We start from the raw sequence: 21,593 nt of genomic DNA on the forward strand, positions 1-21,593 counted from the left end.
CTAGATCAGGCACCCCCAAACTTCGGCCCTCCAGATGTTTTGGACTACAATTCCCATCATCTCTGACCACTGGTCCTCTTAGCTAGAGATCATGGGAGTTGTAGGCCAAAACATCTGGAGGGCCGCAGTTTGGGGGTGCCTGCACTAGATCATTGTTTCCCAGCCTTGGGTCTCCAGCTGTTTTCGGACTACAATTCCCACCACCCCTGACCACTGGTCTTGCTAGCTAGGGATGATGGGAGTTGTAGTCCAAAAACAGCTGGAGACCCAAGGTTGGGAAACACTGGACTAGATGACCCTCGAGGCCCCGTTGAATTCTACGATTCAATGGTTTTTAGTTACCCAGGCATTTACAGTAATGTGTTTTGCATTATTTAGCTGCTGTCATTTTCTATGGCTGCTATTGTTGGTGTTTTATTGTATCACATTAGGTATTAATTAATTCGCTATCTGTTGTATACCACTCTGGACTCCGTTTTGAAGAAGGGTTATATAGATATGCTTTGAAATTAATATAATATGCCTTTAAATCTCCCAGCGTGGCAAGAGACATCCTGCCGGTTCCCTTGCCAACTCTGTCATCTGCTCCTCCCTTTCTTTCTGTGAGGCATACCTGGCGCTCTGATCAATTACAGGAAGCAGGGGAGAGGGTGGATGAAAGAGCTAGGAGGGAACAGGCAAGAGGAGCCATAGCTGGCTTACCTCCTCTTGCAGCACTTGGAAGTTGAAAGGGGGTTGAATATTTCACACTCCACCTGCCTCATATAGAACCATTTGATTTTCTTTTTCCTGTGCTTAGATCTAAGTCAGATATGGGGAATGTGTGACCCACTGGCCCTTGGAGTCCAGCTGCTATCGGCTTTAGCCAGCATGGCCATGGCCAGGGATGAAGGGAATTGCAGGTTAAACCACAGAGCCTAGGGCTTGCCAATCAGAAGTTCAGCGGTTCGAATCCCCACGTTGTTCGGTCCCAGCTCCTGCCCACCTAGCAGTTCGAAAGCATGCAGTGCAAGTAGATAAATAGGAACCGCTCTGGCGGGAAGGCAAACAGTGTTTCTTTACCTTCAAGATCCCTAAGCAGGCACGTGCCACATTCATAAGCTGGTCTTTCACTTATTTTTTTGCCTCACAAAGGCAAATTTAGTATATGGAATCATCATTTATGAGCTCATTAGTGTGAGAGAGCTTTGGACAGGGGTTTTTTTCTTCCTTTTCCATTTCATTCTTTCTTTACTAGAACTGTTAACCGCTGGAAATTCTGGCTCATATCAGAATGGCAACTCTTTGTACAACAGCCCTGCTCCTTGTATGGCTGTAGCTTACTGTGGTTTATCCCTGAACTGGGGTTATGTCTTTTAGCACTCGCATGGTAGGCAGAAGTGGGTCTGGTGGAGTGGTTTCCATCACTGCATCTCTGTGCTGCAAAGGAGTGTGGCCGTAAGACTTCTGCCTCTCTCCTGCAGGAGGCAACAACCTGTCCTGTTCACTCTGCAGGCCTGAGGGAGCTGAGGCAGAAGCAGCAGGAGCCCAGTTTGCCTTTTGCATTGTCAAGAGAGCAACTGATGTGAACTCCAGCTGTGGGGTTTTTATTCCAGGTGATGACTCATTAGCCCAGCTTGATCTCCAGCCCAGGCAGAGTATACAGGCTGACAGCCAGACAAAGCAGCGTTTATTTGTGAATGTCGCAAATGCCTTCTGCATACAGCCAGTGCCCAATTCACAGAGAGCTCCTCTAGGGCCGTTGGGGGGCGGCGGGGTGCTGTGCTGGCTTCTCCAGTGACATTAGCAGCTTGCTTTATTTTGCGTGGCAGGCAGTTTGTGGGCTTAGCGCTTTGCAGAAAAGCAGGCCAAACTCCCTGCTCACTGGGGTAAGGTGCTATTTACTCTCCTGCATTTACATCAGTGTAGATTGAACTTTGGCCAAGGAATCTGGGGGTCTGGAACTGGAACCTTTTGCATAAAGTAAAGGCAATTTCAGTAAGCAACCTTGTGATACTCCAGCATCTGCACCATGTCTGTTCCTTGCTTATCTCTCTTTCTGTCACTCTGTACATTCAACTTTTTTTCCTCCTCCCATTCTCAATCTGCACATCTACAATAGTTTCCTCTCCCATCCCTGATCTTTCTGCCCCTCAGAAGTGTATTTTGGGATATTGCATAAAAGATAGATTCTGGGGGAATGTAGCTTGCTGAACAGCCATCCAGGATGAAACGTTGAGTCAAATTATTTGCTGTGCTCGGCTTCTCCATGTAGTGAAGGACTGTGCCAGAGCTTTCGATCTCTTGTCAGTTTAGTGGGCTGCTTCCTTAGGCCTGGTCATCATCTTGCAAAATACCACCACCACCACTGCACAAAATGGCTCGATGCACCACTTTGGCACCTAAGGAATTGCTGCCCAGTTAAGACAATTCCACTCCAAAGAAATGCAGTCCATTCATATGGTGGTGCTAGAAGTCGGCTCACAATCCACATTCATCACATAATGACCGTTGATGAAACCAATATTTGCATATATGAATGAAACATGAGCCTTTACAAATTAATCAAATTAATCCCTGCAGCGAGAACATTTGCACCGTCCAATTCCACCTCAAATGCAACATTTCTAGGTGGAGACACTTCACACGTTCAGCTGAGTCACCAGGTGTTGGGTAATCCAGTTTTGAGAAACTGAATTATATGTGTGCATGCCTGAAACAATCCAACATATATAAAGTATGGAAGCAGTTCCTCTGGTTTTTGGTGGGGTTTTCTTTTTGGTGGAGTGCTGTTAGTGTCATTTATGGGATTGCTTAATTCCTAAGGGTCCATCCCACTGCTACGCACCCGCCACCTACAATGCTTTTATTCGGGAATCATGGCCTTACTGTTGAAATCCATGCCGACGAGGAATGTAGTAAACTGCTTTTATCAAGTCTGACTATTGGTTCATCCACCTGAGTACTGCCTGCACTGGCAGGCAGCAGCCCTCCAGGGTTTCCCAACCCTGCCTGGAGATGCTGGGGATCGAACCAGGGACATTCTGCATGCAAAGCATGGGCTCTACCATTGAGCTACAGCCCATCCCTCAATGACACGACCATCCTTGCTCCTGTCACTCTCGCTATCTGGTGGATGAAGTTGCTCTGTCCCAGTTCGGTTCATGCTCAGAAACCTTCTGACAAAACAACACAGCAGCCCCGCAATATAAATTCAGCATATGACAACACCAAACCACAAGCAAAACTCCCAATTGAAAACACAACATTTGCCTCTGTTGCAGAAGCTACCAGACTAAACTGCACTTCACTAGCATCTCACTAACCAATCTTAGGAGACTCTCAGTGCAGCCAGAGAGAGGACCAGGTACGTAATGGGGCAAAATGGGCATCTCTCCATTTAGGCTGTAATCAATGCACACCTCCCGCCTAGTGTATTGTGTGAATACGGGCAGCTAGAGTTAATCCTGTTCCTCACCATGAAATGTACTGTATATCCTCCTGAGCATGACTGCTCTTCCTCCTTTCCCATGGATCTCGATGTAGTTCCCTGCATGGAATTGTGTGAATTCGTAATGTAGCTCATGTTTATATGTAAATCCTAACCGATGTGGTTTTACATCAAATAAAATGACAATGAAGTAATGGCTAGTTCTGGAACGACTTTTGATTGAGAGCACCAGGTGGGGTATCATCTACTGCCATTTTCCAGGCACAATAGCGTGGCCATGCTAATGTCTCGTGTGCCTGAAAATAAGCATCCTGTGCCCGGATTGCAGTAGTTCTCCAAGAAACTTTCTGACTGTTCAGTGTTCAAGGGCAACACAACTGCAATGAGTAGAAAGGAGGACCTAAAAAAGCAAGGGCACCTTCTGCAAAACAGGCCATAGCTAGCCCAGGTGCCAGAAAACAGCAGCATCAAAACAAACGGTGATGACAAAACAGAGGAGAACCCCAGTCGTAGGCACAGAGTAGGATGGTGTAAGAATAAAAATGACACTTGATGTGCTCAACCACATTTACAGTTGCCCATCATTCAAGTAGCCATTGGTTATAAGTCATTAGGGGGCCAATGGCAACCTCAGACTCTCTGTCTTCTTATATTGGTGTTGGTGTTGCACACATGCACCACTTTATTGGCGTAATTGTAATACAACCCAGCCACAGCAGAGTCCTTGTCTCCAGGCTAACATTACATTGTCTGTCTTGGGAAAGTGCTCATCATAAAAAACCCATTGCCACAATCAAGCCCGTAATACCAGCTGCAGTCAACAGCAACTTCAGTCCAAACCAAAATGAAATATGAGGCTCCTCTCGCAGGCAATTGGCAAAATACACACTCTAACCAAGGTTGTGGGAGTTTCTTCACTTTTAGCTGGTCTGTTCTTGAAGACCACATGTTGGATCTACCAGGTCATTCATTCACAGTTTATTGGAACATAGTCAGGCCACTGGTCTATCTAACTATGTATTGCCCGCTAATCATTCATGACCATTGGCCATGGTGGCCGATGGGGAATCCAATAACATCTGGAGGGTTCTGAATTGGCTTCCCCTGGATATGCCAACCTGAACAGAGCTATGAGCTCTTGCTTCTAGCCCCGACAGCTAAGGGAGACTTTAGATCACCTGCTTTCCTTGAAACTGGGTGAAGGGCATTGGACTGTCATTTGTCCTGTAAATAACAAATTCTGGATAGGAAGCATTTTGCCCTTGAGCTCCCATGTCTTCTACGCGTACCTGGCCCATCTCCAGCTATGACAAAGTCATGAAACAATTGTTGGGATGCTGTAGAAGAAGGGGACTTCCAATCATTTCATTCTCTTCATATTTTGGAAGTCCAACAAAAAAGCAAGCCCAGTTGTAGCAGTGACGGAACATTTCCATTCATTTTGTTTAAGGAGCATTTAATTTTAAAATAAAAAAGACTGATTTATGTCATTGTAGCCGGTATAAATCAAACCTCCTGGTTTATAAATAATCAGCTTCTTTCCCCTCCCCATCACCCTCCATCCCAGGAGAACAAAAAATAAAAGGCAGCAGCAGGCAAGCTCACGTGTCTCCCAAACCAAAGAAAAACTCCATGTGAAAGGTATTGTGTTAAATTTAGAGCCTATGGTTGTTGGGGTTGGTGTTTTTTTAGAATGGGTTATATTTAGTCAAATTTATTCTACCCTCTCTCCAGCAGAGCTTCAGTGGAAAAGTATAATGTAGAAGGCAAAGTATGACTTCTTCAAACAGTTTCTTCCATCAAACCAGCTAATAAAACAGGCTTTGTCGAGGCTGCAGAACCACCATTCCATGGGTCCACCACTTAGCCTTAGAAATGATTTTATACCCTAAAAATTGCACAGACTGGACCTCATTTTAGAGGCTCAGCCTTAATTATATCCTCCTGGCCACTTGCCAGAACAGATGGGTCCAAAACTCCCCCCCCCAAAAAAAAACACCTCAAACCCATTGGAACTGTTCAAGCTGTCCGTGTGATGTGTCATAGCATCTGCACATGTGCTAAGGAGGCCCAGAGGTCAGCTGCATGCATGGTCCATGAATGTATTACCAGACCCACATGTGTTCAATACATATGACTCCCCCCCCCCCGGAATTCTGGGGACTGTAGTTTGTTAATGGTGCTGGAAATAGTAGCTTTGTGCGGGTGAGACTATAGTTCCCAGGGTTCTTTGGAGGAAGTAATATGCTTAAAATGTGCATTGAATATGTTTTAAATGTATATAATATGGATCTGGAGTTATTGGGGTGGATATTGTGTCTACATATTCACACACCATAACAACACCTTGCAAAGAATACTGCCCATTTAAACCATAATAAATCTTCCCAAGAGTTACTCAAGAAAGTCCTGAAAGGAAGGCAGAAAAGAAGACGCCCAGGCCAGGGAGTTCATAACCATCATCTCCTGAAGGTGGCCTCAGAGAAAGTTCGGGGCTCCCTGCCACCTTCCTGACACAGGGATGGACAAATCCATCTCTGTTTGATCTGCATCGTTTTTGTGTTTGATTATTCATAAATCTGTTCTGTCCCATTCCTGCACATTTGTTTACAGAAAGCATATGCAGTGATGTGCATTTTTGGCATGTGTTAATCCAAGAGATGTGAATTAGTTCAGTTCACTTAAAACACAGACCAAATTATTTTTTCTTCAATTATATCCTGGGGCTACTAAAGAAAGACTTGTGTGCCTTGAGAGAAGGCTGGCAAGAAGAAGTACAGGCCAGGGAGTTTGTCATTGCCTTCTGAAATCAGTGTGAGATAACACAGTCCTGTATCTTGAGCCATTTGTTTGTTTTTATATTTTTCAACTGCAAACCGCTTTGGCAAACAAGCGGTATATAAATACAATGAATGAATGAATGAATGAATATCTCTCATGTGGTTCTATGTTAGTCCTCCAATTTTGCCATGGTGCCTACAGACAGCATAAAGCACAAGTAGCCAATGCAATGTCCTAAATATGTTGAGGGACTCCAACTCCCATCAGCATGGCCAATGCTCAGGGGGAATGGGAACTGGAGTCCAATGACACCTGGCTTTCCATGGTTCCTTCCCAAAGATGCCAGGGCTCTGTTGCTATCAGCATACAAACCTCTCCCTGTCACCCCACCAAAATGTGGGATATCAAACCAACAATGCATGTTTGCTAGATAGGCACATGATAGGAGCTGAAGGTCACAGAGTTTTCCTGTAAGTTTGCTAGAGAGAACTCTGAGAGATGCTCCCACTGTGCCCTGACCCGGGGAGGGCATAGCAAATATATACAGTGGTGGAGCTTCATGTTCCGGCACCGGGGTCGGAGAGCAGGCGGGGGCGTGGCTTACACATGTCCCAGGGGGCATGGCGTGCTGCCCGCAGGGGCGTGGCACCCAGCACGGGGGGGGGGAGCCACAATGGCACCCCACCGGGATCATGGCGCCAGGGGTGGTGCACGGCCAGTTGATATATATACCAGTATTCTGGGTGAGTAAATGTTATTTTTACCTTTTACAAGATTGTTTGTGGGATTTAAAAAGGGAGAAAGTACCAGGAGAATCCAGTCTGCCTTAAAGCATCCTGTATTACTAAAATTAAAAAGCTAAAACTAGCCTATCTAAACTCTGCTGAATTCACAAACGTGAGGAAAGAATGATAATATCTAATAAATATATCCTCTCCTAGTATCTATACCAGGCATCCCCAAACTTCGGCCCTCCAGATGTTTTGAACTACAATTCCCATCTTCCCCGACCATTGGTCCTGTTAGCTAGGGATCATGGGAGCTGTAGGCCAAAACATCTGGAGGGCCGCAGTTTGGGGATGCCTGATCTATACCTATTCCTACACAAAGCCTCTAAGTAGCCCAGCAAGTACAGTAGAGTTTGCCCAGGAACTGATCCCAGGACCTCTTGAACCCTAAGTGACCATCATGCCCCTAGACTAGCAAGCTCAGCTTGCCTTATGCTCTCATTCCTGACCTTAAAAAAGGATAAGAGTATTCTGTCTCCCTGCAATGCAAGTGGCAATTCCAAATTCCACACTAGAACTTAGTTTCACACCAGAAATGAGTGTGTGTGTGTGTGTGTGTATGTGTGTTCTTAGGGAAATATGTGAATTAAAGATAATCCTCGCTAGGAAAAAGATAAAGTAACTCTCTCAGCAAGGAGAAAGTGAAACCTCGCAACAAGCTGCTCTGCTTCCTCTTGCAACCCGCTTGTCTGTCTGAAACAGTAACTGACGCCAAAGCATGACTTGGAAGCACTCACTGGCCTGGACCCAAGTGTTCCCACAAGTTTAATTACATTGCTATCAGTTGAACAATTCATAGGAGCATGTTAAGATCAGAACAACTCAACGGGTTGTGAATTGGTAGTGTTTTTATAAGCCACTAGAGCAGCCTTTGCCAATGCAGTGCCCTGCAGATGTTTTGGACTACAACTTCCATCAGCCCCAGTCCCATCAGCCCCTGCCCATCTGCAGGGCATCACAATGGCAAAGGCTGAATCAGTGAGATAGTGGGGAAATGTGTGGAAGTGAAATGGAGTGGGTCAGCTGGTGAGGCCCAGCCCCAGACCAAGTTTGACTTCTCTTTTTCCTGCTGGCTTTGTCCCACTTTTCTGTCCTCTGCTTACTCAGACCTACTCTTGCAAGCCCTCTTTCCTCTTTCCCATGCCACAGTCTGCATCTGCTGCCACTGCTGCTGCCTCTACTTCTGCATGAACTTCAGGCCCATGCCACCTCGACTTCCCTTTTCCCTCACACTGTTTCTTTGCTTACTCGCCTGCTGCTGCCATGTGCACCCTATCCTGCATCTCCCTCTTAAGGCTACCTGCATTGCCCAACAAACCTTCTGAGATGTTCTGTGCCAGTGCCTTAGAATCACCCTCCCAGTGTCACTGGGGAAAGTGGCTCCCTTCAGTGGCGGAGCTTCATGCTCCGGGGGGGGGGGGCAGAGAGCAGGCAGGGGCGTGGCGCGCTGCCCACAGGGACGTGGCACTCAGTGCAGGCGGGAAACAGCCACATGGCACCCCACCAGGATGAAGAAGAGTTTGGATTTGATATCCCGCTTTATCACTACCCCAAGGAGTCTCAAAGCACCTAACATACTCCTTTTCCTTCCTCCCCCACAACAGACACCCTGTGAGGTGGTGGGGCTGAGAGACTTCAGAGAAGTGTGACTAGCCCAAGGTCACCCAGCAGCTGCATGTGGAGGAGCGGAGACGCGAACCCGGTTCCCCAGATTACGAGTCTACCGCTCTTAACCACTACACCACACTGGCTCTCTGCCGGGGGCGGTGTGCTCCCTCTGCTCCCCTCTTCCTCCGCCAGTGGCTCCCTCCCCACTTTAGAACTGAGTTTAGGGCCCTAGAAGATCTCACATGAGCAAACTGAAATTCAGGCAGTCTGGGGGACATATTGACTTGCTGACTAGTTGTGCTAGATATATATGCTACCTCCAGGATTAGAGGTGCTGCCTTCATGGGCAACCTTTAGCCATCTGTTTGGCTATTGTGAGGAACAGGATGCTGGACTAGTCCTTCATCGGATCCTGCAGGGTGCTTCTTGTTTTCTCAACCTGTAAGAATAGTGTCTCTGATTGGGTGCAGCCCAAAAGCACACTTAGAGCAGCAGTAGAGAAGCTGCTTTGCACATGGGGGGTCTAGTTTAATCCCTGGCATCTCCAAGCATGGGCATAGCCAAGGGGGCAGGCAGCTGTCCCCCCTAAATCCATCAAAATCAATAAAAATCAAAGGTTCTGCCCCCCCAACAAAAACCATGGCTACGCCCATGTCTCCCAAGTCCCAAAGGAGTCCCAAAAATGCCAGTCAGTGTAGACAGTCCTGAGCTAGGAGGGCCAGTGGTCTGACTTGGTTAAGGCAGCTTTCAAGCAAGTAAACAGGCACAGGGCACTGTAGCTACAATGCACCTCTATACCTCTTTACTCATAGGGAAGACCCCACATCATGACAGGTTAAGTGTGTACACACTGGATTGCAGCCTGAGGCTATTCCAGAAGTCCCAGGAAGGACTCGCAGCAGTTTCTGCAGCCGGATCCTATCGCACTTCTCTTGTGAGTTAAGCATTACTGGTCTACTAATGCGCGCATTGGGCTGAAATGTTAACAGGCTTTGCACTGTTTGTAACGAAAAATGCGGTCGTTGGATTAATGCCCCAGATGAAAGGTCAGAAGATTTTGTTCCTGCCATTTCCCCCTTGCAGCTGAATGAACAGGGCACTGCTGGGGGCACGGTGTTTTCTTCACGATGGCCCTGATTTCTGGTGGGGGTGGTAATAAGAATGAAGTTCAGGTGCCAAAATCGAGGGTGATCTGCTAGCTATGGCGATATTTCTTACTCCGGCCGCCGCCGAGCTGGCCGGTTGTTGTGAGATGATTTTGCGTGCGGCCGCGAGGCGAAAAAGAAGAAGAAGGCGGCGGCACGGGACTGTGGGCAGCCAAGGAGCGTTCACTTCGTAACGGAGCTGGCAAAAACAGACACTCTGCCGCCGAGCTGCGCGTTCCCTTTAAATCCCTCCCCGCGCCTCTGCCTCGCCCTCGGAACGCGACCATTCTTTCTTTTCCTTTTTTTATGAATGAAAACGCTCCTCGAAAAAGTATGTAAATCAAGGCCGCCTTGATTGGCTATATTTCCCTAGAGGAAAAAAACAGGCAGTTCATCGTTGCGAGGAGGCGGGCTTAGAACGCACTGCTGGGCCACCGCAGCCATTCAGGACCGGGAGGCGTTGCAACATCCGAGCGCCATTGGGTGCGTGGTAGGGTAAACAAGCTGAGACTGACAACCTCTGGCGGGGCCGTGGGCCAATGGGGACGGGGCGGGGCGGGCTCTGGAGGCCGCTCGGGGGCTCCGGCGGCAGCCCGAGGAAGAACCAGGGCTTCTAGCGAATGCACAGCAGCCCGCTAGTTCTATGGCCAGGTGAGGAGGGGCGAAGGCGACTCAGCCTCCGGGGACTGGGGTAGGGATCGGGGCCGGGGGTCCTGAGCGGTGGGGTGCTGGGAGTTGTGGGATCGGCTGGGCGGCCTGAGGAGGAGGCTGGCGGGGGCGCAGGTGTTCGGGGGTGCAAAGTAATGTTGGGGGGGGTTGTGTTTGGATAAGCTTGGGATGCCGTGACTGAGATGCAGGCAGTGATCCGGTCTGCTGGAGCCTGGGGTAAGCAATTGGCTGGATCTCAGGTGCGGGAGGGGGCAGGTCTGGGGGCTGCAAAAGAGTGCCGGGCGGGAGGAGAAGCTACGGCGTAGCTTTTCCGAGGGAAGGCTGCACAGCCGCGCCGCCACAGGCTGCAGCAGGCACTGGCTAGGTCGAGAGGCGGTTGCTGCTGGTGGGTTTTTTTTTTGTGAATGTGGGCGATTTTATGAATGGAGCTGGTTTTGTGTGAATGAAGCCTTGAGTGCGGGGGCGGGGGCTGCGTCTCCTCGCGGCGTTCTGCACAGGGCTGTAGGGGTGGGGGCGCCTCTGAAGGCGTTTCGTGAATGGAGCGAGCTGGGAAGTGCGTGCCTTGTTTTTGTGAATGGGGCCCTACGCCGGGGATCTCGTTACACTCTACCTGCTCTTGTTGCTTGCTCTGCCATTCATAAAACTTAAGCCAGATTTGCACACGGGGGAGGGGATGCTAATTGTATTGTTTGGCTGCGTTAAAGGCTTTTCCTAGGGGCACGGGGGGGGGGGGGTTGGAGGAAGGCGAATAGCAGCGGCCAGATAGAAAAGCGAATTTAGTACGCGCGACGTGTTTTTAAATATGTTGCTTCCAATCGCCGTTTTTGCCATTTTTTTGCTCTGAATCGACGGGGCAAGTTCGGAAAGGAATATATTTGTGTCCGCGGTGATATTTAGGAACAGTTTGCAACAGTTGGTCAGCTAGGCTGGATAAATAAGTTAATAAGCGATCTCGCTACCACCACCTTTCTCGTCTCTCTCCCCCCCCCCGCCAACCCCATGTTATGAAACGCACTCACTCAAGTTTGTTTTTTTTAAGACCACAGATTCTGTATTTTTGAGAGGAGTTCGTTGAAAAAAACTGCTTCTTTTAAACAGGCCATAAATCTCTCGTGTTTAAACTTCACGGTGAATTTACTTAAGGGATGACTGAAAACTGCCCTTTGCTTAGCAGATTTCTTGAAGATATATGGGCTGTTCAAAGAGCAGCAAAAGTTGCATCAGCAGAACAAGGGACCAAGCAGTTTTCCATTTTGTGCTGGGGCTTATGTCAACCTAACATGGATATTTATTGCAGTGTGTTTTTAAGCTTTCGAGTAAATTATCCGAGATTTCCTTGGCAATCAAAGGTTTAGATCAGCAAAAAAAAAAAAAGCTACTTCAAACAAGGCTTGAATGGCTACAGTACTAAGCACCGTTTCTGGTAGCATTGAAATCAAGAGAAGTTTTCGGTTTGCATTGGTTAGGCATAAGTTAAAAGAGCACTGGCTCTCTGTAACCTAGAGGAGTTGCATGCAGATAATTATCATCTCCAGAAAGCCAAGCTGTTTCACTAACTCCAGTCGACTTTCCTGTGCACTTGTTGCTATTTATATTTTATCTTTCGACCATGTAGGGAGAAAATGTACTCCGAGCCATGTGATCTCTGACTTATAATCCATGCCGTTCTCCCTATGTTTGTTCTTAAGCGGTTGTAATTCGCATTTAGTGATGTCACTACTGTTTCCATAGTAACTCTGTGACATCATGGATTAAAGGTTGGGGCTTTGGTGTATTGATTTAAAAAGAGCAGCAACTTAATGAATGGATATCATAGCAACTAGCTAGAGAGGGGGGGTAATACTATAATTTGTCTTCCTCTCTCCCCCATGTTTAATGTATGTTAACTAAGCACAAAAGATAAGCCTCAAAGCTTGCAGAACATGCTCGTGTGCTGTTAGAGATGGTCTCTTCAGGTGCCTTAAAGGCAGAACATTGTCTGATTCCTCTGTATTTCTCTTCTCCCTTCCAGCCTGAAATCTGCCAGAACTAGATTCTGAAAACGCTTCTCACCCTGGAATTACTCAATGCTAAAAACGTTCGAGGAAATATTAAAGAATTTGCAAGCACAATGGATGGTTTTTATGACCAGCAGGTCCCTTTCATGGTCCCTGGGGTAGGACTTGTCTTCATATTTTTAAATGTGGTTTTGTTTTCTTATCATGTGGTGCCCCCTGCTCTTTTGTACGAAAGTTCATGTTGCTTCTGCTGTTTTGTGTTTTTGAATGATTGCCCTTCATAGTCATATTTCTTTACTTCTACCAGAAACCTTGCACAGATGAATGTCGAGGCAGGCCAGTAAATGACAGAAAAAGGAAGTTTCAGGACACTGACTTGGCTCATGATTCTGAAGGTAGCGAAGAATTGCGTCCTTTTTTTTGTTGTTGATGTTTGAAAAAAGCATCTTTGAAACATCACCATTTTAAGCAGCATGTGTAAAAAGCATGTAAGCAGAAAAAAATACTCCATTTTTTGTTCTTATTTTCTTTCAGAATTGTTTCAGGATCTCAGCCAGTTGCAGGAGGCTTGGTTAGCTGAAGGTAAATCCTTGTTGATGTCACAATTCTGTGTCTCATTGCGCTTTGATAACCTATTGGCTATGATAATTGGTCAAGCTTGTCATTTCTATGGAAATTTATTTTATTTTTATTTTTATTTATTTTTTGCTATTTTGTAATGTATGACATTAATATTTATTTTGGCTTGTGAGCTCCTTTGTCTTTAGAGAAGGAAATGTAGGGTTTAATTTATTTATTAATTGGTGGAAAAAAACCTTGTTTTTCCCCTTTCTTTTTTCCCTTTCTTTTAGCCCAAGTTCCTGATGATGAACAGTTTGTCCCAGATTTCCAATCCGATAACTGTAAGTCATTCTCTTGTTCATTTGTCTACATGTTGTGAAATCTGTAGTGTCATTGCAAGATGTGTGACAGGTTTGAGTTGCTCCCTTGGTTTTTGCTTCTGTTAATTAAATGTAGCTCCAAAATGTATTTTTGCAAGTTTTTTGTCAAATCTATGGATCTTGACGAGAAGGGAGCAGACAGAAGGTGTGGACACTGGCTGTTGTGTTAACGGCACTGCTTTAATTGGCGGACTTAGGATATTTATTTGAGCATTTCTGGGGCTGCATATTAACCTTGATCTCTGCAGAACCCTTTCAAGCCCCCATGAATACTTCATAATGTAAGAGATATTAAAATCCATTTGACAGCAAGCACAAGAGCACTCTGTCTCTCACCAGCCCTGTGCCTTCCAATTCCCTCAATGACTTTTCTGGCTATTATAGCCGCAGCTATAGCGAAGCTGTGAAGGACAAAGCTTTGCTAGTGAAACTTGAGCAGCTTTAGGGAGCATTCGTCATTGGCAAGCCAGCAGCTCTGAGAAGGCAGCTAGAGCAGCCGTCCCTCTCACACTGCACCACCCCCAAAATGCTCCCTTACCTGCAGCATCTGAGAGCTCAGCACCTGGGCCTCTGCAGGCAGCAAGCTATTTAGGCACGCATGCTATATGCATATATATTTTTACTGTGATTTGGGGGCGTTAGAGGTTAAATAGAAGCAAGATTATGTTCTTAAAAGTCTAAAGTGGAAATGTCACTCCGCATCCACTCAGGGTGTATGTGTGTGTGTGTGTGTAGCTGTTCCGATTGCCACAGAATTTGAAGGGAAGAAAACATAGCCTGCAGTGGAACGGATTCTTGATTCAAACTCTGTCACAGCATGCAGTGGTGTATCTTGTGCTACAGTAAATGCATGTTAATTATTGCCCTTTGATTACTTTGAAGTAAGTGGGAAGCTTGCCATGAAAGCTTCCTCAGACTGGTTGGTTGGTTGGGTGTGTGTGTGTGTGTGTGTTTTCTTTCCTCCTCATCCTTCTCCTCCTCCCTGAGATGAAAGGCAGCCTGGAGTAAGAAATTTTCTCTGTGTGTTGACATTCTAACCCAACCCTTCCAGTTCTCCTGCTCGGAGCAGTATAAACTGCAGTCGGGCTGTGTGGGAGGAGATGTTGTTGGCAGAGGCCCTCTCTCATTCTCTCTCTCTCTCTCTCTCTCTCTCTCTCTCTCTCTCTCTCTCTCTCTCTCTCTGCAAGCTTTTACGGTTCAAGAGCCTGAAGGATTGTGGGGAAAACAAAATGTCTTCTCCAGAGTTCTGGGCCTCCGCAGCAAACCTTTGTGAGAGGTATTAGGAGTTCTGTTTGGGTTAAGAAGCCTTTTCCTTCTGGCCTGAGCATTCTCGATGTATTCTGTGTTTGTGGTGAGCAGGTCGATGGCAGGAGGGGATTCTCAATGGAAGCTGTTTATATATCAATGAGTAGCTTCCTGCCTGGAATGGATCTAGTAATGCCAAATTTATATCTTACTGGAACCATGTGTCTGTAGGGGAGACAGGCTTCCCTTCTGACCTGCTAGTGAAACTGATTGCCAGAGGTTGGAGAGAGGATTGTGCCCTGTGTAATATAGCAGAAGGGCTAAATTCTGAGCAAAGGTGAGAAGACATATCGCTGAAACCTGCTAAAGTTCCCAAAGAGTGAGGGGATCTCCAATATTTACTTTTTTAAAAGGTGGAAAGATCATATGGGGCCCAGAATCTGCAAAGTGAAGCTCTGTGGCCTTTGAGAGGCTCAGTAATGCGGTTTGCTGTATAACACCAGAATAGCTGTATGAATAGATGAATAAAGAAAAATGAACGGGGCATCTTTTGCACTTGAAAGAATTTCTGGAGCTCTTGCTTAATATGTCATAGATGGATGTGTGATGATTCATGGTTTGCATTATTACTGTGGTTTCTGGCACAGAAATCAACTGCTGCATGAGTAACATGCTAATCCTAAACACCCTTAACTTGAGTTCCGTTTAAAATTGGTGCCACTTGGTGCCAAGTAAATGAGTTTAGAATTGGGGCTGTTAAGGATACAGTTGGTGCTGTTTTGCCTCAAAATGTTTGCTTGGAATGTGTGGTCTTGGAATTAGGACCAGTCCTATGTATTTTAATTTGGGTGGTGGTGGTGGGTTTTCATTTCTTCTTCTGCTTCCTATTATGTGATTACATGAATGCATTCACTTGAGTACTCTTGTGGGTGGCACTTAGAAAAGCTAATTCTTTTGCAAGGTCTATAGAAAGCACAATATGTCTGCACACATCTCTGACTCTGTTTTGACTCTAGTTTTCTAAGAATGGCACTGTGACAAGCTTTAGGCTAAGGTGCCTGTTTCCTATTACTTGTTGGTCTTACTGTCCTATTTTTATTTTTCTACTATTTCTTCCGCTTTAATGAGGGACTCTTCCAGATGTTGGGTGGCATCCAATGCTGTCTGCCCACTTGCGTAATGAGACTTTTGGTTTCTCTTTGCTCGCCCGCCCACGTGCTCCCGAAATCTACTCTGAAGGTTTGGGGGTTGCTAGGGGGAGGAGAGTAAGGAGAAGCCCCACAGCACAAGAGGATGCCTGCTCACACTACCTTGGATCTCACCCACTGTGTTTTTCAGACAATTGTTAGTTTGTTGAGCAGGCTCCAGGTGGCTTTCCTCTATGGTAACGGTTCTGTTTTGGTGAGAGAGACTAATTCCCTTGGCTGGCCAATTACATAATGGTTAGCTCTCTCTGTGTTTGTGTGTGTCACCTCTGACATCGCCAGTGGACAACTCTCTTCCCTTATCCACACATCCTCTCCTGTGACAATTTAAAAATGCTTTTTTTACATTTTAAAATGTGGACTACTTTGGACAACTGATTGAAAAAGTGAGACGTGCAATAAAAAGAACAAAGAAATGAAGAAAACTTCAATGTTTTTTAAAGGAAAAGTGAGATATATACATACATGAATTGTAACTTGCCCAGGGATAATATGAGGGAGATGAGGTTAAACATAGAGTTAATACATAAAATATTGATTAGAATAAATGATCCTCAACCCAAAAAAAGGTGTAGGAACACTTGGGTAGCCTCAACATGGGAACCCAGCCATAGCCTGCCATTTTGTCAACTTTTTCTTCTTCCTGTGGAGCAGTAAGGATGTATTTTCTCTTGAAGTAGCCTTCAATAACCCTGTGAAGGTTAAAAGGGTGAACAGTTACAACCTTCTTCCTGTAGGTTCCTGATAATGACTTGAATTATTAAACAGGCAACTACTTCCTGTGGCTAAGGATGGGTTTGTGGATAAAGACAAAGGGGCTGGGGGAGACAATAGTATTTCAAAGAGTTGATAACAGTCTTGAAGAGGGATTGCGGTTCCTAATGTATACACTTGAACTTGTTTTACTTTATGATTTATTGTGTTGCATCTGGACTTGCCTGCTATATTTAAGCTCCATTGCGGGTCTTAAGTTAGCCATCACTAACTTAGCCCTATCTTCTATGAATGGGTACTGGCCATGATGGCTTTGTACTACCTCCAGCGTCAAAGAGGCATATGTCTCTGAATACCAAGTTGCTGGGAATTACAAGTGGCAGAGAGGGCTGCTGTCCTCAGTGTTCGAAGCTCCCATTGTTTTCTGCTCATTTTGTGACAGGGAATTTCATCAGCGCAATCAGTTCCTGAGCTCTGGGCGCAGTACTGCTTCTAAGATTTCAGATTAAAACTGCAGAGTGGAAGGAAATGAGGACCTTTTACTGCCTCCCCACTTCTAGCTACAGTGGTACCTCTGGTTGCGAATAGGATCCATTCTGGAGCCCCGTTTGCAACATGAGCAGTACACAACCCGCGTCTGCGCACGTGCGGGTCACGATTCGGCGCTTCTGCGTGTGCGCATGGTGTCATTTGACGCTTCTGCGCATGCGCAAACTGCCGAACCTGGAAGTAACCCATTGCTTCCGGGTTTGGCGCATTCGTAACCCGTGTTGTACGCAACCCGGAGTATTCATATCCAGAGATATGACTGTACTCTCTGAAGACTGGAGAAGAGACCCTCTTAAGAATACAGTGGTACCTCGGTTTATGAACACAATTGGTTCCAGAAGACTGTTCATAAACTGAAGCGAACTTTCCCATTGAAAGTAATGGAAAGTGGATTAATCCGTTCCAGACGGGTCCACGGAGTACTCAACCTGAAGCGTACTTAACCCGAAGCTTAGGTGTAATTGGTTCTGGAAGTCTGTTCATAAACTGAAGCGTTCATAAACTGAAGCAAACTTTCCCATTGAAAGTAATGGAAAGTGAATTAATCCGTTCCAGATGGGTCTGTGGCGTTCGTAAACTGAGGTGTTCGTAAACCGAGGTTCCACTGTATTAGGAGGGTGGGCAGAGGAAGGACTAGACCACATGAAAAATGAACACAATGTTTTAGCTCCAATTTGTTCATTTTCAGCTTCATTTTCTGTGCCTAGACATCCCCTTGTTGCGCCCTTAACCTAGGTTTAAGATACCATTTAGCTCCTAGCTTTCATATCTCAGTTTTAACACTGGCTGTCCTATGTCCTGCTTGCAGGCTTCTCATAGGCACCTTCTGGTTGGCCACTCTGAGAACAGGATGCTGGACTAGATGGGGCTTTGGCCTGATCCAGTGGTGCTCTTTGCATCTTCTTAACTCCCATTGTTTTCAATGGTTCTACTCTTAAATCAGAATTCAAGCTGTTGCTCCAGTTAATGACTTCATTTACAAGGTGGCTTACACAAAATCAACACAGCAAAACCTAAGACCAGAGTGAGATGCAACAAAAAAACAAATACAGATTACTTTTGGTAAACTGATCTGGATCAGTGTACACCTGTTTAAGGAATGACATACACTTAGGGCAACACCAGCCTGGCATTTGAGCCTTAATCTCCTTGCCTCTTGTCTTTGCAGAACGGATGAGGTCAGAGGGCAAGGGGCAAGTTTTTGTATCTTTCCAACCTGTCAAATCCTCTTTAGCCAAAAGTGATGGGGAACAACATTTAACTAACTTTTGTTCAGAGTTGGCTCATTGGAATTACTGAATGTATGTTAGTCATGGCCATTAATTTTAATGGGACGACTCTGAGTAAAAATCTGTATAATGCTACTCAAAGTGTATACTTCATAGGAAGCAGTTCCCTTCTTAAACAACTTTGGTCTCTCAACAATGATCTCTCTGTTGTGACAACATAGCTAAAGAAAGTGCCTAGATTTCTATAAAGTGCTTAGATTTCTGCTGATCAACTCCCATCTCTTTCATCATGAAGTATTTTTAACCACTTCAGTTGGAGTCAATTCAAATGAAAGACTATTTTGATAATACACTAGTGCCAAGAATGGGTAAGAGAATGTTGAAAACTCTGAATTTTGCTTCCTGCACTTCACTTTTTCCTTGGTGAAAGCATACAAGTGCATTACTGTGTGTGTGTGTGTGTGTGTGTGTGTGTGTGTGTGTGAGAGAGAGAGAGAGAGAGAGAGAGAGAGAGAGAGAGAGAGAGAGAGAGAGAATTTGAAGAAATTGGGCAATTGTTTTCTGGTTTGCGTCACATCTATTTGTAGACACCCTTTCTGGGTCAGAAAAAGGGGAAAGAAGAGCAGAGTTCAGAGATAGGTTCAAAATTGCATGAAAAGCCTTGAAGCATAGAGACTTTGTCCCTTTCCCCTTGATCTCTGACCTCGTCAGTTCTGCAAAGACAAGAGGCAAGGAGATTAAGGCTCAAATGCCAGGCTGGTGTTGCCCTGAGTGTACGTCATTCCTTGAGCAGGTGTACACTGATCCAGATCAATTGGCTTTCCATACCCACAAAGCCCACACTGTTACCAAGCAACCTGTTTGTGTGTACAAGTTGCTTAGGAGTTGGGAGCAATCCGCTTCAGAGTGGAAACCAGGTGATGATTGCTGCACATAAGGTCATGGGCAGGTGGTTGGTATCATGCAAGCAAAGGTACATCCCTGCATAGTGTCTTAAATAGATATCACCAGCTTTCTAACGGCAGTGTGAGGATTTGAGCACAATGCAGTATTGGCAAAGAGTTTACGGCCGCATATAACCCATGCAGGTGCTACAAACAACACTGTGACTTCTGAGAAGTCGCTTTCCATAGGGAAGTATCCAACAAACACAGCCTTTCAGCGCAAGGGTTTCCACATGTGCAACATAGCTTCCCTCCCCCTGTACACCCCCAAAATCTGTTCTAGAGGTTTTCCAAGCTCTCCAGAACAGATTTGGGAATGGCGCAGGGTATGCGCAGGGGGAGGAGGGGGGAAGTTCCATTGCGCAAGCGGAAATCCTATGCGCTGATGGGACACGTTAGTTGGCTACTGCCCAAACAGATTAGATAATTTGCCTCCTTTGGGCCACAGGCACGGTCTTTTGACTCTAGTTCTGTTTTTCCAGCTTATGGATGTGTGTTTCCTCCTCTGAAAAGTGTGCGAGTCATCAGACTCATGGTGAAAATGCATATTTCAGCACAGGCCTCCATCAGGAAAATCACATGGTGCAGCTTTTGTTGCACTGTTTTGCTCGAGAGTGTGGATGGGGAAATTCATTCCCACCACCCGTCCCCCAAAGGATTCTCAGCACCTAGAAAGAAAGCAAATCCAAGGGAAAGGAGTATCAGGCTAAACATTCTCCTTGACGTGCTAGGTTTCTATATGCAGGGAGAGACATGCATTCCAACACATGATCTCGCAAAGAATCTCTATAAAGTTGTGCAGTCTAGCAGCATCACATGACTCTGCTGATGGTATATTCCAGGCCATTCTATTTGCATAGTTAGAGCTAAGGCAATAGGAGAGAGAGTGACTAATTTTGAAAATTGGACATTCAGGATCAAATGGGACATCTGTCTTCTAAACATCTTTCACCCTCTGAAAGCTTACATTTCTAAACTGGCAAACTGTACCGTGATAACTCCTGGTGAAAGCAGTATTGTGGTGTCTCTGCTATGGCATCTGTGAATGGGGTAGAGAGCTCTGCTGGCACAAAGCTCTATGCATGCAAGTTCCTGGCTTGATCTCTTGGTGCTGTTTCAGCATCTATTGTCCTGCTTCACTGCCAGTGCACAGATAAGCAAGGCAAAAGCCCTTGACGCCTCCCACTCCAAGCAGTGCTGCATTCCTGACTTCCTCTCTACCTTGGCGTGTTGAGACATAACCTGTAGTTGTGCTGCTTGCTTCTTTTTTCTAGGTTCTAATTATAGTTAATGTATTAGAACAGGGAAATGAGAATGTGTACTTTCTCTGAGGCACACACACACACACACACACACACAACACAAAATATCTGCCTTTGAGGCACTGAGCTCTTCCTCTGAGTGCTGGCATAAGTGTGTGTATCTTTTCGTAGGGCCTGCAAGACAGAGCTGTTCCGCTTGGCCTTTGGACTGACTCAGTCTGACCCCGGTGTTACCTTCCCCATAGGTTTTATCCTACAGATATTTAAATGAGGTTCCACTTGTAGATTCCTAATTTTAACATTGAATTTTAACATTGTATTTAATCTGTATTTTAATTGAACTGTTTCTTTTAGGCTTGTTTTGATATTTTGTTGTTAGCCGCCCTGAGCCCGGTCTTGACTGGGAAGGGCGGGGGTATAAATAAAATTATTATTATTATTATTATTATTATTATTATTATTATTACCCAGCACCCAAGGAAGGCACTTTAGGGGTGGGCTGCTTCTCTTGTTGCCTGGTAAGGCTTCAGAGGCTGCCGTTGCCAGTAATGGATTAAGATTTAGTGGTTAGGAGGGGTGTGCAATGGGGTGTGTGTGAAGAGAGTGCCTTGGTTTTCAAACAGCTTAGCTCATAAACAACTTGGAACTTGAACGCCGCAAACCCGGAAGTAGGTGTTCCGGTTTGTGAACATTTTGGAAGTTGAATGGATGCATTCTGTTCGAAATCCAAGGTATGACTGTATTTAAAGTTTGATTCGCTTTGGAGGTTTTTAGGTGGAGGTGGTATTTTGTTATTTTCCCCCTTTAGCTGCTCAGAAGTAGCATAATGCATGTCTGTTACTTGCTTGACCAGGATTTCCAGACCTGTCTCAAATGTGCATCTTCAGTGCAGATGCTGCCTGCCTTGCTTTGTTTGATGGAAACTGCAACAGTGCTTTTTGCTTTCATGGATGGAAGCGGGGAAAGGGAGCTTGTAGGCATCCAGATGTTGCTGTGAGGAGGGACTTCTTTTAGATAAGCAGGATTTCCCTGCATACTACAGAGGCCTCTCCAGTTTGTGAGGACTCCCTCCAACCCTACCCCCTT

At 45.7% G+C, this 21,593-nt stretch overlaps 1 protein-coding gene across 3 annotated transcripts in view; it reads left to right on the plus strand.

Moving 5' to 3' along the window:
• Positions 1-10,312: 10,312 nt before the first annotated feature.
• Positions 10,313-21,593, plus strand: part of ETV5 (ETS variant transcription factor 5) — a 41,846-nt gene continuing 30,565 nt past the window's right edge. Inside the window, exons 1-5 of one of the 3 annotated variants that reach the window (XM_035133187.2) lie at positions 10,313-10,403; positions 12,433-12,576; positions 12,726-12,813; positions 12,953-13,000; positions 13,270-13,320. In XM_035133187.2, coding sequence (XP_034989078.1) covers positions 12,532-12,576; positions 12,726-12,813; positions 12,953-13,000; positions 13,270-13,320 — 232 coding nt within the window. In that variant the 5' untranslated portion in view covers positions 10,313-10,403; positions 12,433-12,531. Of the gene's footprint in view, positions 10,404-10,566; positions 10,638-10,704; positions 10,807-12,432; positions 12,577-12,725; positions 12,814-12,952; positions 13,001-13,269; positions 13,321-21,593 lie in introns of those variants that run through there. The other 2 variants (XM_060274599.1, XM_060274600.1) reach the window with 2 other exon arrangements.

Source organism: Zootoca vivipara, chromosome 5, assembly GCF_963506605.1.
Source record: "Zootoca vivipara chromosome 5, rZooViv1.1, whole genome shotgun sequence".
NCBI classification, from domain to species: domain Eukaryota; kingdom Metazoa; phylum Chordata; class Lepidosauria; order Squamata; family Lacertidae; genus Zootoca; species Zootoca vivipara.